This window comes from Sciurus carolinensis, chromosome 8, assembly GCF_902686445.1.
Source record: "Sciurus carolinensis chromosome 8, mSciCar1.2, whole genome shotgun sequence".
NCBI classification, from domain to species: Eukaryota; Metazoa; Chordata; class Mammalia; order Rodentia; family Sciuridae; genus Sciurus; species Sciurus carolinensis.
The window spans coordinates 63,068,231-63,085,764 of NC_062220.1; the positions used below are offsets into that span (position 1 = coordinate 63,068,231).

Consider the following 17,534-nt stretch of genomic DNA (forward strand, 5'->3'; position numbering starts at 1 on the left):
AAGGAATAGAGGGAATGGTAAGACCGTGACTCACGTTATGTGTGGGAAAGTCTCCTTTTGAAAATGGTTGATTTGCCTTGGGATGTATGTGGAATTCCAAGAGCAACCTCTGTTACATTAATCAGATGGCTATTAACCTAAACTGCAAAATGGGAGAGTTCAAAAAGTTCATTGCAAAGCTACAATAAACCAGAGGCTTTTTATTCCAGTGATTTAAGAAAGCTTTACATTTTTATTTCCAATTAACCTATCAATAGTGATGTCACTTAAATACTCCTAAGGAATATTATCTCCTCATTATTGCCAGAAAACATGCTGCCCAATTTCATAGCTCAGCTGTTCTCATGCATGGATGGACAATCTGAATTAACTTGAACAGAAACAAGATTTTTAGACACTCGGCTACATTCCTAGTTGTAAAATTTAAGTAATTAATGTGTGACTTTAAATAGTAAAAGAAAATAAAATGGATAATGTTTATTTTGTGCATCAAAATGATAGTGATACAATGCTACTCTAACTTCTTATTTATTCAGTGTTAGCACTTCAATAGAAAGATTATTGTAATCCACACACTCCTTGCCAATACCATTGAATACTGTGGCAGTGAGTAAAGAGTCTCTGGAGAACTGTCTTAAAATTAAACTATTAGAGGACTTTATTTTCATTATGGCCAAACAAAGATAGCAGACCCCAGTGAGCTCTACGGATGTGAGTTATTCTGCTTTGTAGACTCTGTGGAGTGTTAAAATTTGGCACAAAGATATCCATGATCCTATTGATATGAAACTTTAGCACACGTAGGTTTTTGTCATTTTGTTATGTTATTTATACAAAATGGTGATTTTAATTGTGACATATTTATATATACATAATAATGTAACTGGATCCATTTCATTCCCCAAAACCTCCCTAACCTTCTCCTCCTCTTGGTCTCCCATCTCCCTTCCACTTCTACTTTCAAGAATCCCTCCTCCTCCTCCTCCTCCTCCTCCTCCTCCTCCTCCTCCTCTTCCTCCTTTTCTTAAGTTTTGACACTACAAAAATAATATTTACTTGATTGATTTGAAAAGTTTAAATGATCACAGAAGTTCAGATTCAGTAAGTACTGACTAGATTTATTCATAAGTATAGCTCTCCTTCCAGCTTTAGTCAGACCTTCCTTTTTCAACCTACTCATGCTCAAACGAACTGGATATTAAAGCTACTGTGATACATGATTAAGTATATTTTTAAACAATGTTCCAAAGGTTAATAATAAGTCATAAACATCTCAAAGGCATCTTGTTCATATAGGAAGGAAGCTTTTAACTCTGAACCAAGTAAAGAATCACTTTGCAATTCAGGTTAATAACTGGCTGATTAATGTAACTGGGGCTGCTCTCAGAATTCCACATACACACCCCATGACTCTCTCTCTCCCCCTCCTCGGCAATGCTGATCAGCCTCATAAATAATAAGGAGCTATGGGTTATGGGTTATGTAATTAGAGAACCTATTTCTGGTCTTGTTACCTCCACATATAAACCATGTAGTCTTTTCATAAATCCCCATTTTTCTTAAAAGCTCTGAATTCTTGCCTTAAGTAAGAGTAATAGAAACCAGAAGTAAAAAGATTAATAATATGTTTTTTTGTCCTCAATGCCCTTACATGTGGTCTGTGGGTGTCTTATTCTGTACTGCTATAACAAAATACCTGAGGATGGGTTCATGAAGAAAAGATGCAGTTCTGAGGTCCTGGAAGTCCAAGATCAAGGTGCCAGAATCTGGTGTGGACTTTCTTGCCATGGTTTCACTTGGCAGAAAGCAGAAGGGCAAGAGAGAGCCAGCTCACTCCCTCAAGTCCTTTTTCAGAGGTATTGATCCATTCATGATGGTGGAACCCTGGTGACTTAACCACTTCCCACCACTGTGGCATGGTTTCCAACATATGAATTTGGGGAAAACATGTTTTAGACCATAGCAGCGGGTGTAGAGTACTAATCACCAGCAACTGCTTCCTTTAATCACTTGACCCCCAAATCAACCAGCCACTCATTTTGCTCACTCTCACTTTCACATACACACACACCAGTTGGTACTGTAATAAATGCTACAAAGGATATTGTGGAAGCATGAAACATGATCTCTGCTCTCAACTGTATGCTGGGAGGTGTAATGGTAATCATACAAGTTTATTTCCCAGTGTTTCTCAGAGGACTCAGTAAATGCAAAAGAAAAGTCCATCTGCCTTTAGCCAGTTCTGTGAGCAAAGGCATGGTTATGGCAGAAAGAAAAGAGATGCCTCCACCTTGTGGCTGCCTTCTTCAGCTCTGTACTGGCAGGGCATTGCTATTTGCAAGCTTACCTCTCACTGAGAGGATTGTGTTGTTTTTATTTTCATAACTTTTTCACCTTCTTCATATGGTAGCAAGTGTTAGGGACTCTTTTTTAAGAACTTGTTCTCACAAAATGCAAGTTTAGCTTTGGCCAAAATGAAGCAGGTAGCACACATGCAATGTGTTTATTTATTTGTTTAGTGTTTATTTTAAAATATTCAGAGTTCTCATCCTGTACCAAGTGCCTTAGTCCACAGTGGAAAAATATAGCAACCAAAGTACAGTCTGCCTCAAAGGATTCTGCCCTCAAAGCCCCCTCTCGCTTCATCTCCCACACATCCTCAACTCTCCCAAAGACTCCCCTTTTTCCATTAGTTATGAATGCTCTGCACAATGGTAGTTTTGTCCCTGGTACAAGTAAGTTTTTATTATCTATTATTTTAAGGCAATATAGTAGCTACTACTAGAAGGCACAAAGATACAGTCCCTCGTTCCATGTAATTTAGTAGGTTGTGAAGTGGCGGTGAGCAGAATAAATACACAGATACTACCACTAGGAGGCAGTGTTTCAGTACACGTTACAAGAGAGACAGCTAAAATGCAATGGAGTGGGAGCAAAGGGCAGATACATCCACCTGGCATGACAAGTAGTGACTTCATGGAGGAGTTGAGCAGAGCCTTGAAGACGGGACATGATTAGAAAAGGAGGTTGGAGGATCTACAGAAAATAGCAAGAATGATAAAGAGGGCTGAGGATTACGGCAAAAAATGTACAAGGGGCAACACCTGAGGAAAAGTGGAGGCATGAGAAGTGGACTGGATTAAACAGGGAAAGGGCGGGAATATGCTAGAAGATCAGAGGGACAAGGTCCTGAAGGATTCACACACCATGTTAAGGAGTTTGGATTCTGATCAAGAATTCTGGAGGACGAGGGCAGGTGTTTGGGGAAGAGAAAAACAAAACCAGAGGTGAAATTCAAAATATGACTGTGATGGCCATGTGGACTGAACGAAGAGAGAAGGAACAGTGGTGTAAAATGGTGACCAGGAAAAGGGAAACGAGAGGCAGCTGCGGGGGCAGAGAGAGTAGAATTGATGGGTCCTGGAAAGTGACTGATGCAAAGGTGACTCTGAAGTCTTAGGCAATTTCAAGAGACCCTGATGCCATTTATTTTCTATAATGATAGCTTAAAAGGCTACCCATATTAAAATGAAACATTAAAACAAATAAAGGCTTCCAAAACCTTTTTCTCCAATATGATTTGGGGAAAGTTACCTTTTTGGATATCTTGTTCCTGAACTGTTTCTTAAAGCTCTCATCTGTCACAACCTCTGTCATACTTATTCATTGTTTTAAAATCCATCCTACCCCATGCCCACCCTACCCCAGTGCCACTTCTTCTGTTGCACTGTCTCCCCCAGAGCCCTTCCCTTTCCTCTGCTGCCCTGTTCTGTGTCCTGGGGGACTGATCGCTAATACCATATTACCCTAACTCTCTTGCCCTTTAATTACCTATTGGTTTTAGCCAATGAGAAACACCTGCAGGAAATGGGGGTCAGAAAGAGAGAATGTGTATTTGTTTTCTATCCTACCATAATAAATCATCTCAAACTTAGTGACTTAAAATGACTCAGATTAGTTTTCTTACAATTCTGGAGGTCAGAAGTCTAAACTCAGTTTCACTGGGTTAAAATCAAGGTGTCAGGTCAGCAAGCCCATTTCTTCTTCTGGCTTTCAGGGAATCTTTGCCTTTTCCAGCTTTTAGAGACACTCGCTTTCCTTGGCCTTTAGCTCCTCCCTCCATCTTCAAAATCAGCAGCTTGATATCTCTCTGACCTCGGCTTCTGTCCTCACGTCTCTTTCTCTCAGATTTTGACCCTTGGAATTCCATTAGACCCACCCCAATAATCCAGGATAATCTTCCCAGAGCAAAATCCCCCAGATAAGCACATCTGACAAGTCCTTCATGTCATGTAAGGTAACGTATGCACAGATTCCAGGGATCAGGAGAGAGTGGGGTGTTTCTTGCCCTGTTGCTCCCTGCCTTAGTGCTCTGGGTGTGGCAGTATTCCTTCCCTCCACAGCTCCAGCTGGGCAGGCAGCCTCTTCCACAATTCTAGCTCTCACTTGGCCCCAGAAATTTTCTTTCCCTCCTTGGGGTCTTCCAAACTAGAGATGATAATGGCATCCACTATAGTTACCCAGCAGTGATCAAGAACCCTTAATCCTGTCCACACTTCTAAAATAATCACATCAGTAAATTATCTTCCAAAACCCAGTTGACTGGTGGACTTGGCACCCACCTTCGTATACCTTCCACACTCTATTTCTATTTCTATGTCAGGTCTAGAACTGGCACACACACAAAAGTCTCAATGTAAATACAATATGCAAGATGGTTAGCTTCAGGAAAACAAGGAATCCTTAATACGTATCCATATAGCAGTCATTGCACAAAGCCTAGTGCTTACATCTGGAAAATAAATATATCTGATTAGGTATGTCCTTTTTCTCTCAATTACATGCAAGGAAGGGAAATGATCATTTGCAGAGTCCACAATAGAAACTTTCCTCTTTGGTTTTCTCTTTGCTTGTTTTTCAATCAACTAGGGAAACTGACTATATGACCTAACATAAGTGATTTCTGAGCAAATGCATAAGCTGCTAGCTGAACTGCCAGTGATAGCTTTCTATTCTTGCTCAGATGAATAATTTTAAGATATTGTCCCAGTCTCTGCTTCTTTCCTCAACAGTCAAACTAACATGTGAAAATGGAATGGCAGTGGTTATTTTTTCCTTTCTAGAAACTATTTCCACTTCTGCCAGCTTGTCCTTAAAATCTCTTTCTGTGCATTCATGTCCGTTGCCACATTTGTAGATATTTCTCTTGGAGAACTGACAATATTATACAGGCAGAGGCCATTGCTTCTAAAGAAATGCATTGGAAAGGCACCCAGCTGAGATGAGTAGGGTCACAGGAGCCTCCCTGGGCAATATCACACATGAGGTTTTTCCTAAGGGAAGAGCAGGATTGAGGTGTTTGAAGTGGAGGGTGAGGGGGACGCTAGGACCTTACATGCAAAGACACAGAAAGAGAAACACTCTAGAAACCTTTAAGTGGTAGGAAGAGATGACGTCAGTAAATCTACTCATGTATGAAAATTGCCCTATGCACTGTTAATTATGCAATGTACTAACACATGCATTTTTGAATAGATTATGCAAAGGGAGATATGCTACTTTTAAAACCTGAAACATAGAGTATATTCCAAACTTTATCAATGGATCAGATATGGACATATCATCAACCCAAGATCCTGAGAATGGACAGACCATCATAAAACATCTTGTGATCACCAGGCTGACACCAACCCACATATCTTCCCATGCCTGCCCTCACCAAGAGTCCTTTAAAGAGCCTGAGACCCCACAAGGCTGCATCTCACTGTCCAGGGAGCCCCCATTCTGTTCTAAGAATGCACATCTTCACCCTTTGCTTTCTAATAAAACTCTTTCTCTTTGTTGAAAAAAAAAAAAAAAAAAAAAAAAAAAAAGAAACCTTTAAGTGGTAGGAAGAGATGATCTACATAACCTACATAAAACAAGAAAAAAAGAGGACTTCAAGAAGGGGGCACCAGTCAAAGCTAAAAACCCTGGAAGAGCAAGGAGATTTCAAAAGCAGCAAGTGATTTACAAGGAAAAAGGAAATGCCTGGTGAGAAGGAAACCAAAGTATCATTTAGAATTCAACTATATTCATATTAGGGATGCCACATCATCTTAAATTTCACAAATATTTCTATGTTTAAATTTAGAGGCTTTTTTAAAAAGTGGAATGAGAAATGGAGCCAGTCCCCTAATCCCAATGTCCAGCCAAGGCAACACCCCACCTTGGGGCAGTGTGCCCAAGTCAAAGATGGAACAATTTTGGAGCTGTGACTAAATCTTTTTAAAGGAAAACTACACAAATAAAAAAACACGGGAGAAGGCACACCCCTCACATCAAGGGTTGTCCCTCAAAATTCTGCAGCAGCCTACTGTCCTCACCTTCATGATCCTTCTAGGCAGGCATGTGAACACACATAAACTTGATTAAGGACTCTGTACCTCCACAAGGTCATTTGATGCTTTATTTGGACAAAGTTTGGCCATTTGATGCTTCTATTTGGGTAAAATTTCTCAAGAGATATTGGGAAATTGTCTTAAGTAATTACTGTCTAGAACATAGTATAAAGAATCTCAGACAGTTTTTATACATACAAACTGAGACAAAATTCACAGTTTTGGTGCTGTCAAACATGTGTTTCAACTTCCAGTTGGGTTAAGAGTTTCCTCTCTGGAAAAACCTGCTGATTTGGTGAACTCCTGCCTCTTGCTGAGGCAACTATGCTCAATAGTTTAGGACAAGAGTCAGGCTTATAATAGGTCATCGGATTCAATAGCAGTTCTAATGGAAGAAATAAGACCCCTCATTGTGGACCCCTGGAAAATATGTTTACTACAATGATCATTAAATAATATCTAGTTGGGTTATGTTAAGGAAACCGTTGAAAGCTCTGGAGTAAGCTAAGATTTTTGGGAGTGCTAGCAATGGACACCAGAAAACAAACAAGGCAATTAGTAAAGTCAGAGAGAGCACAAGAAGTCCAAAACTAAGCCAAATGCTGAAATGAGTAGCAGCAGAGATAAGAAGATTGTGAGGGAAGAGTAGGGGACAAATGGAAGGTAAATTTTTAAACTATCAGACCAGGATAAGAGTTAAGGGACCATGCCTAAACTTGGGCTTCTTAGAGGAGAAATTATAAAGGCTATCTAAGAACTAAAAAACAACCAAAAAAATATGAGATTATTTGCTCCTCGCAGAAAAAATTAACATTGCTATCATGCCATCATAAGGAAACTGAAAAGGTCTTCTCCACGCAGGCATGAAGTAACACACCTGTAATTTCAGTGACACAGGAGGCTGAGGCAGGAGGATCTCAAGTTCACGGACAGCCTCAGCAGCTTAGTGAGGCCCTATTTCAAAGTAAAAATGAAAAGGGGATGTGGTTCAGTGGTAAAGTACCTTTGCATACAATCCCTATTACCAAAAATAATAATATCTAAACTGCAGGTGATATAGTTCAGTAGTAGAGCATTTGCCTAGCATGTATAAATCCCTGGGTTTGATCCCTAGCACTGCAAAGATAATAATAACAACAACAACAATAAAATAATATCTAGCAAAGGTTAATCATGAAAACAGTCATTAAATATGAAAGGTCACTTATCAAGTTAAAAATCAGCCTGTCCAGTCTTGGGTTTCTTTTTGGGATGATGAAAATGTTTTAAAATTAGATAGTGTGATGGCTGCAAAATTCTATGAATATAAAAACTACCAAACCATGTACTTTTAAAGGGTGAATTTTAAAGTATGTGAATTAAATCTCAATAAAGTTGTTCTCAAAAAAACAAAGAATCAATTCACAAACAGAGCAGATTACCAAAAACATTTTGGAAACTCTCTTAAGACTGCCTAAAGGATGTGTGATTTGGAATTTAATGCCCTTCTCACCTCATCCACCTGAAGAAGCTGCTCTTTAGTTTAACTTCCCCAAAATTAGTGATTTCTCCCTTACTTAAGAAGGGAAGAGAACTGTCCTCAGCTCTTCTCTTATTATAAAACCTGTACTTTCTATAACCAGCATTAAAAAACAATAAAACTTGTTAATTTCAACTTGCAAAAAAAAAAATCAGCCTGTCCTTTGTTACTGCAGGACCATTAGGACCCAGCATCTTGTTGTTTGAGTACCAATGATGATACCTATAGCAATGAAACCCCTAATTCTGATTTATTTCCCCCTGACACTTCATGATTTCAATCAGTTCAGCCTCCATTTCCTCTTTCTCTCAATCCTTTAGCATTTGCTTCTTGTACCTTTACCTACCTCTATGCAGGTCACCACTACTGAAGCCTAATTTGCTCTGTAAGACTATTTTGAATTGTTGTGGTTTGGCTGGAAGTGCTTAAGGCAGTATTTCCAGAAAGCTTGAGGTAGGCTGAAATGCCCTAAAGCTTAATTTTCTATGTCCTGAGACTGAAAATGTTCACTGTATCTGAAAGGCAAACTCGACATGCATTTACTCAATCTTGGTTAATTGAGGGCCTCCTTGTCAGGAGTTATGCCAGGGATGGATGACCAAAGACAACTGTCATGTTCCCTGTCCATGAGGGGTCCAGAGTCAGTGGAAAAACCAATCTGTGAGGCATTATCATGACAACTAACCTGTGACCTCAGGGCATTAGCCAAAAACATGGTCAACAGAAAGTCTGTCATGAAATAAGGGATAGAGATATCCATTATTTACTGGTATAATTTTCTGAAGAAGCTCACTCCCTCATCCTAATTATAATCTAGGATCATTTCACTCATGTATTATCATGCAAAGTGTGTTCTTATGGTACAGTAGTTGTATAAGGGCAATTAATAACAACCAGCTAAGCATATTTGTGAAAATGACCAAGCAACCTATTTTAGTCAGTTTTTCATCACTGTGGCAAAAATACCTGCCAGGAACCACCTAGAGGAGAAAAAAAAGTTTGTTTGGGGCTAATGGGTTCAGGGGACTCAGTTTATAGCCAACTCCATTGCTCTGGGCCTAAGGTGAGGCAGCACGTCATGGGGAAGGACCCAGCAAAGGAGAGCTCCTCAGCTCATGGAAGAACCAGGATATTAAAATAGAGGAAGATAAAGGGGCCACAGGGAAGATGAAGCCACCCAGGGCACAGCCCCAGTGACCCACCTCCTCCAGCCACCCCAGCTGCCTACAGTTACCACTCATCCATTCAATCTAGGATGGACTGATTAGGTTACAGCTCTCACTGTCTTATTATTTCACCTCCCACATTAACACAGGAGCTTTGGGGGGAGACATTATATCCAAACCATAACAGAATCCTTTGCCTGGGACTGCTGTGCTGAAATAAATCCAGAACTTAATCAAATTCTTATAAAGGTATCATTGAGCCAAACCAAATACTTTATCTATGACTTGGCACAAAAATGCATTCAGTACAGAGTTTAAATTTTTTTTTTCTTGCAACCTGAATTATTAATCACAAGAAATACTGAACATTTACTTTTACCTGTCTTGGTCTTCCAATAAGAAGAGAAAACGTTTTTTTAGCTGCAGAGCCTCAAGCAAGTTCAAGAATTTGGTAATAGTTTTCTTAAAGAAAAATCTGCTGTGATGTATGAGCAGGAATTCAAGACTAGAAATGCAGAACTTATTAGGCTGTGTCAAGGGATGGCAGTCATCTCCATTTGCCTTGCCCCAAGACATAACTGTACTTTAAGATTGTTAGCAGCCCCAGGGGGACCACAGGAAAAAAGTTTGTCTTCCACCAGGGAAAGAATCGATGCATAGAATTCCTCTTTAATCCTTTGGTCAGTTTCCTAAATGATATCCCCTTGACCCACACAAACTATACACACCTGCTCCTGAACTACCTCTTCCTCACTTGAGTCTCAGTATATCTCTCTATCTCTCTCACTCTTCGTTGCTCTTCCTCCCTCTTCTCTTCTCTTCTCTTTTCTCTTTCTCTCTCTCTCTCTCTCTCTCTCTCTCTCTCTCTCTCTCTCTCTCTCTCTTAATTCTAACTAGAATGTGGTATTTAAAATATCCTCCAAGAACCACTGGAGAACTTTAAATTTTCATATTAGCCATACAGTTCAGTTAAAGATAGCACTATAGTGGAAAGAATATAGAAAGAATACATGAGAGTCATTACTGGTTGCTCTCTTCACCCTGAAAGATCTATGAATTTTCCATTGATTATATTAAATTAATTCCTCCAATGGTGATATAAGAAAGTGATGCTCTTTGGTCATGCAGCTGCAATGAAGTCAGAGATAAGGAGAAAACTTCATCTCCCCCTGAAAAGTCCATCTTCTTGTACATGCATATAAGAGGATGAAATCACATCCAAAATCTATTTTGAGAGTTCCAGTGAAAATGATTATACATAATACTGATTTCAGCATGTTGTAATTTATGCTGTCATAAGGAGAGACAGGAGTTTTAAGCCTGGGCCTGAACTAAGATTGTTACCACTGAAACCAGCTCCAAATGAGTCACTTTTTAAAAATGCCCAGAACACCTTGTATGATGAATCTTCCAACAGAAATTGTTCCATCCTGTTACCTAACCACTTCTACCCCCCGACAAGAATTATTTTTTTTTAATTTGGTGATGTATTGGACTACTCCCAAGTTTCCATTCCTCCTAATGAGAAAGGAAATCAACAGACATTCCCTCAGAAGTTCCCTGGCATGGAGGGAAGGCTTGGGAGAGATTGAAAGCTCTCAGTTGAGGAACTCCATATCCTGGATTCCACTGGTATTAGAGCTATTCTCTTCTCCTTTGGAAAAGATCCTATGTGGAAATCTGAATCATAGAAATGTGCCTAGCAAAGAAGTCAGCCCAGGCTCCTGGGAACTCAATGAAAATAGGACTGGGCTCTTCTGAGAGCACCATCCCTAAAACACGCAAGGGACATCCGCCCACCCTTGTGCAGTTCTTGAACTCCTCTGCTTCTCCACCTCCCTCACAGTCTTCCAAACCGCCCTCTTCTTTCTTCCTTAATTTTCATAAGCTCTATGGGACAGGAGGGGAAAAAACAGAAGAGAATGAAAACAACAAATTTCTAAGTTAAGCATGTGTCCAGAGAGCAAAAATTACTATTTCTGTCATAGCACAAGATCCCTTCCAAACTCTTTCTCCTTCAACATGATATTTTGTTGAAACATCAGTCTCAGGATACAAGTGTCCTCAGTCAATGGTAGCTATCAAAATTTGATTTGGGGGTCAGGAATGTTTATAACCCCTCTTCCCATGGTTCTCAAGGTGAGCAATGTGGACACATTTCATTCATTCACAAATCCATACAGTGCACCTCAAACCCATTACACAGTTAAATGGGATGCAGTCCCTCGTTCATTTGCCCTGTCTCACCTTCTGCACAGCTTCTCATGTCTCATTTGGATAGACAGTGTGACAATCCCACCACTCCACTGAGTACTTCGGTCTCCCACCTTTTTCTCCACTCCACTTTCTATACGGTTGTCTCAGGGAGGCTTTTAGACATCATCCTGCTTCTATAGGTAGGTTACTCCATGTTTAAAATTCTCAGTGCATTGCTGTTGTCTTTAAAATAAAGCCCAAACTCCAAACTCCGGAGCAGCACAATAATCTACCAAGAGTTCCCCAAAAACACTGCACTCTGGAGTCTCAGGGTCCTTGCATATGCTACCCCCTGCCTAGAATGCTCACTCCCACCTTCACCTAGGGAACTCCTACTAACGCTTCCAAACTCAATTGCAATGCTACCACCTCCAAGTAGCTCTCCCTGACTACGCTCTCTGCCCATTCTGGATTTTAGATGTCCCTCCTTTCTGTTCCCTTGGTACTTTGTGAATTTATCTGTCATAGAAAAGATACACTGAATATTAAATATCTCATTTATCCACTTTCTTTCCCAACTAGACTGAGAATTTATTTTAAATAGAAATTATGCCATTCGCGTCTGTCCCCAGTAAACTCTCTGGCACATAATAGGAGTGCATAAGGCCTTTACTGAATCGAGATACTCGTGGAAGGAAGACTGAGAGTCACAAGTGTGTGATGAGGCACAAGAGTTAAGGGAGCAGGACAATGAACAGAGACTGGACACCTGTGCTTGGGAACAGGATAGACTTGAGGAAGGTGCCCCAGAGCAGAAGATGCCTGGGCTGGCCTTGAGAAACTCCAGAAGATCTCTAGGGCTGTGAGGAGGAGAAGGCAAAGAAAGCAGTGGCATTTGAGAGTCTGGATGCCTCAGTATGACACATTTAGGAATGTTTCCCTTAGAAGAATGTCCCTGGTGGTGATAAGAAGTACAGATGAAGCTGGGTGCATTGACACACACCTGTAATCCCAGCAGCTCGGGAGGCTGAGGCAGGAGGATCTCAAGTTCAAAGCCAACCTTGGCAAAAACAAGACTCTGTCTCTAAATAAAATATAAAATAGGACTGCGGATGTGGCTCCAAGGTCAAGTGCCCTTGAGTTCAATCCTCAGTACCCCACCCCCGAAAAAAAGAAAGAAATAGAGATGGGGGAGGAGTGGCCAGAAAATATTGGAATAATCCAAGTACAAACCCAAATTGAGCTAGTGAGTAATGAGATACATATGAGGGCAGGACAGATGCAGAGACATTGTGAAAATAAGGAGTCCAGCATCACGCCCCCCAGGCTCTGGCTTTGGTAAATGGTGGTACATTAACCAGGATTAGAACTTAGAAGGAAAAAACTGCTTTGGGAGAAAGGTAGTAAGCTCCAGGTGGTTCTTTTGAGATACAGTTACTGTTGGACATGCAGGAGATGTTTGGCAACCAATTGGATGTAGTATGGGTCTGAAGCTCAGAAGAGAGTCAAGCCAGGAGTGAAGATTACATGTAACTTCTGTTCAACTTCTGTTTTGTTCTATAATTTAATATTGTGCCATGAAGTTTCCATTATGGGTGAGAATGGTGGGGGACAGTCGGGACAGATAATTGGTCCCACTTCTGCCACTGATTTAGTTAGCTACATAGCCTCTGGCTAGCTGTTCAGCTCCAGGTGGTACTTGTTGTCTTGGAGGAAAGGAGACAATTAAGGAGACCTGAAGAAAGAGCTTGTCCCTAAAACAAATTTAGTCCTGTCTTTCTGGTTCTTTGGTGGAATATGGAAGTCATGCCAGTAAGGCCTTCCTCTTCCACTGCCCAAAAACTGTGCTTCCAAAGGCCACCAAGTGCACAAGGGGGTTGTCTTCACCTTCATTATATTGGGAAGGGTAAGGATCCCTCAAGGAGTCCTTCTGAAGTAGAGACATCACTTCCTTGCTACAACAAACATGTTTGTTTTTTCCCCAGACTTTGGGGGTCTTATCTCAATGTCCTCCTGCCTTTGTGATGGCAACTTTTTATTCCTGTTCTTGCCCAACTGGTAGCATCCACCTGGATAATTATTTGTGCAGTTCAGTCTGCATTACAGAGTTTAAGCTGAGATCTGCTTTAAGGGCCCTAGCTAGAATAACATTTTTGCAAAGCAATTCATTGTGTTTTTCCTGGCTAATTTGTCTTGAATAACTTGCACTGGAATGAGACATATTTTCATTCAAAGGTTCCTGGCAGTAACGGTACTGTGGGAATTACATGATGTGCTCATGGTTGAACCTCTTTTATTCCAAATATTTATTCACAAAGGCTAAATGGGAATTGCTTGTGGAACCCAGGCATTTTTTGACAATTCAGGAGGGAATGGTACTTAACCAAACAGCTTCTGGCAACCAGGTGTGAGCATGGCAAAGACTTAATGAAGGCATTAGTCCTGTGTGGAGAATAGAGGATCTCATTTTTAAATCAAGGGACTGTGATAGAAAACTCATCATCAAACTTGAATATCAACCAACCACTGGTTACAATGAAGGCAATATTGCAAGAGTGCCCAGGGAAATTTAAGTGATACATAATAAGAATCCTCAGAGAGGCACAAAAACATTCATTCCTTCCAATGTGCTGAATTAGATACTGCACTAACCTGAAAACTGGCAGTATGTTCAACGAAAAGACCTTAACATATTTACTTCTTGATTCACAGATGCCACATTTTTTTTAAATTGTGTATGCCACATTTTTTTAAATTGTGTATCAGACATATTTTTCTTTTTCTTTTTTTTTTTTTACTTAGGGTCACTCAACCACTGAGCCACAACCCCAGCCATATTTGTATTTTATTTAGAGACAGGGTCTCACTGAGTTGCTTAGCACCTTGCTTTTGCCAAGGCTGGCTTTGAACTTGAGATCCTCCTGCCTCAGACTCCCAAGCCACTGGGATTACAGGTGTGCATAAGTAGTTTAACTACAGCATCTGCCACATTGGCCAAGGTTAAGTGGTATAGCACCACAACCTCCACGGTCTAACAGGTAAAGTTTGGTAAAGATTCAGGATTCCGTCAGGGATTGGCCTCTTGTAAGAAGCAGCAGGCTGCAGCCAAACTGTTCAGGGGCTCTTAGGAAATGGATTTTCTATGGATGCTCTTTTTAATCAATAAAATGCACCTTGAGTAAAAAAACCATCTTTGACTGACTTAATGTTTCTTTAACTAACAGGTTGGAGATCAAATCATTGAAATCAATGGGGAAAGCACAAGGGACATGACACACGCCAGAGCAATAGAACTCATCAAATCTGGAGGAAGAAGAGTGAGGCTGCTTCTAAAGCGAGGCACAGGACAGGTCCCAGAGTATGGTATGTTTCATGTTTTCATTCACCTTTTTTCACCTTCTTCTGTGTACCGTAAATGCCTAAGCTCATTTATGAGATTACATCAGTTCTCTATTTCTACCTTAATATATATTTGGCTTTAAATAGATGTATATGCACATATGTATATTTAAGCCCAAGGTGTATATGTGTGTGAATTCTTTGTTTTGCTCCCTCAATTAGAGAATGTTTTAAATATCAAATGTATGACTTTTCAGGGCATCTCTGAGTGTGCTGGGAGATCCAGCACCACTTACACATCAAAACGTTTGCAATTTGGCTGATAGTCCTCTGTTCATTTGAGTCTACAGTAATTCATGAATCATTTCCTAAAATTGCTCATGATCAGACTGTCCCATAGGATTTTTAAATGAGGCTAGGAGACAAGCAAGAATACATCTTCAGGATGTGAAGTTTAAAAGGTTAACTTCAGTTCATGCAAAGGTCACGTGCATTTAGGGATTATCCCAAAAAATCATTCCTACATTGTATTTCTATATGCTTTTGAGGAAAGCTTTAAAGTGCATTTTAATTCATAGATTTGCCTTTAAAGATTTTTAAATCTTTAAAGTTATTTCCCAGTATCCCCTTACAGCCATCACCAATAGTGTAACTGTAGTCAATCAGAAAATTTGAGTGGTCATTACATGAAAAGCTTCCAAAGCTGAGTAGGTCTTCAAAACAATGTCAGGGAGCCACGGAGAGAGAGAGACAGACAGACATGGGTGAAGAGCAGCACAGATAATACTATTCAGGGTGGGGAAAAAGAATTTAACTGCTGACCTGAACAATGAGCTCAAATTGCTCATGTGGACAAAGTGACTCACTTTCACCCTTCCAACCTCTGCCCAAAAGAATTTCTAAGAGGGCTTTTCCCTTTCAATGTATGCTTTTTTTTAATACATTTTCTAAATAACTAATATCTCCGTATTTAGCAGGGCAGATCATTAAGTTCAGTTGAAATATGTGAATACAAAGGCCCTTAAAGATATTATGTTTCTAAGCCAGGCGCAGTGGTACGGCTCGGGAGGCTGAGGGAGGAGGATCTTGAGTTCAAAGCCAGCCTCAGCAAAAACAAGGTGCTAAGCAACTCAGTGAGGCCCTGTCTCTAAATAAAATACAAAGTTGGGCTGGGGATGTGGCTTAGTGGTCAAGTGCCCCTGAGTTCATTACTTGGTACCCACCCCCCACAAAAAAGATATTATGTTTCTGGAGAATTGTACAAAAAGAGCTGGCAAGTCCTCACATTGAGTCAGAAAGCAGTCTGGCATTTCTGTAGGGTTGGCTATAGTGCCAAGGAAATATTTTATCCCAGGTTTCCACCCTTAATGCTTGAATTTAATGAAGTATTTTTAAACATTAATATTAGCAAAAAAAGTATAAGCCCAATTTCCTAAATGGCACCAGCATTAATCCCTTAGTAAGGAATCTGAACTCTTGGAATAAAATAACTTTTTGTACCCTAGAGCATTAGCTGATTCAATAACATCGAAGAGACCTGTGAAATTCTATCACTCCTGAAAAATACCTCATTCTAAAGCTGTGCTTCACTCCATAGCAATACTTGATAATTAACTATGGCAAGGAATTTTCAGAGGGTTACTCCTTTTCTTACTGTTCCAAGAAGTGAACCTTTTAAAAATTATTGTGACTAACTGAGCTATCCTCAGCTGTTCATTTTTTTGCCGAGCTGCTATTTGGCCCATACTTTCACCATCCACAACACCAGCTGCTTGTCTGTCATGCAGTTAGAAAAACTGAACAACCTGTGGCTTAACTCTACTGTAATGAGCAAGTAAGTATAAGGCCACTTTAAATGATCTTGAATAAAATCATGTTTTGGAACAAGACAAAAATCTAAGATCACCAACATTATTTCATTAATCCTTAACATGATCCAAAAATATCTGGCTAAGTTAAATTCTCAAATTAACTAACAGAGAACTTTTTAAATATCTGGACATGCTTTTGAGAAACCAATTGCCAATATTATCACCTATAGCAGTATTATGATTTTTTTTCTAGATATATTTTTCTAAAATGTAGCATTTAGTTGTACTGACTGGTAATGTTAGAGCTTGTTAGCTACTTTTAATGTTAAATTGACGTGGATTTTGACTATAAAATTAGTTCAGAAATGATGCCATAAAAGAAATTTTTTTCCACGTTTTTATTGGCACATGATAGTTGTACATAATGGTGGGATTTGTTGTTATATATTCATACATGCAGATAATATAACACACAAAAGAAAAAATGTAACAGAGTAGACCAATCTCCTTTAGGGCAGTAAAAGAATAGTCATAAACTAAGTAAGTGTTATTTCTTTGGGAAAATCTAAGTTGAAAAACATGGGGATACATGAGAAAACAAAGATTAGGAATCCAATCAGCATCTTTAAGGAAGAAGTCATCAAACAATATTTCTGGAATTTCATAGCAGCTTATGGGGAGGAGGGATGTTCAGGAGTCCCAAGATCACCCCTTCATTCAGAGATTTGTCAGGAGGGCTTCTGGGGCAGAGAACATAGTTGTTCTCATGGCTAAAACTCCTTACAGCAATGTAATAAGGATGCACAGTGGGATCTATGGGGAAAAGATGTAGGCAGAGTCTGGAGGCTTCCTTATGCTCTCTCCTCTCTTCTCTCCTCTTCATCTCTCACTCTCCCTCTCCCCTGTGAAAAGTCACCCAGAGTGTACTTTGCCCCCAGCAAGAAAAATGCAGCAACTGACCTGGGTATTCATTAGCAACTCAGCTTGCCAGCTCTTCAGTGGGACTTGTCAAGAAGGCAGCCTCTGCCTGGCACGCACCAAATTCCAGACTCCCAGAAGGAAGGCATATGTTCAGCACACACCACATCATTTTTACAAACGGTTTAAGTACAGCGAGACACCC

The 17,534-nt window shown here is 40.0% G+C and overlaps 1 protein-coding gene across 9 annotated transcripts in view; it reads left to right on the top strand.

The window, feature by feature from the left end:
• The window catches only part of Magi2 (membrane associated guanylate kinase, WW and PDZ domain containing 2), a 1,289,418-nt gene that overhangs the window by 1,213,200 nt on the left and 58,684 nt on the right, over nucleotides 1-17,534 (top strand). For all 9 annotated transcript variants that reach the window (XM_047561711.1, XM_047561713.1, XM_047561712.1 and 6 more), the window contains one exon: nucleotides 14,486-14,624. In XM_047561711.1, coding sequence (XP_047417667.1) covers nucleotides 14,486-14,624 — 139 coding nt within the window. The remainder of the gene's footprint in view (nucleotides 1-14,485; nucleotides 14,625-17,534) is intronic.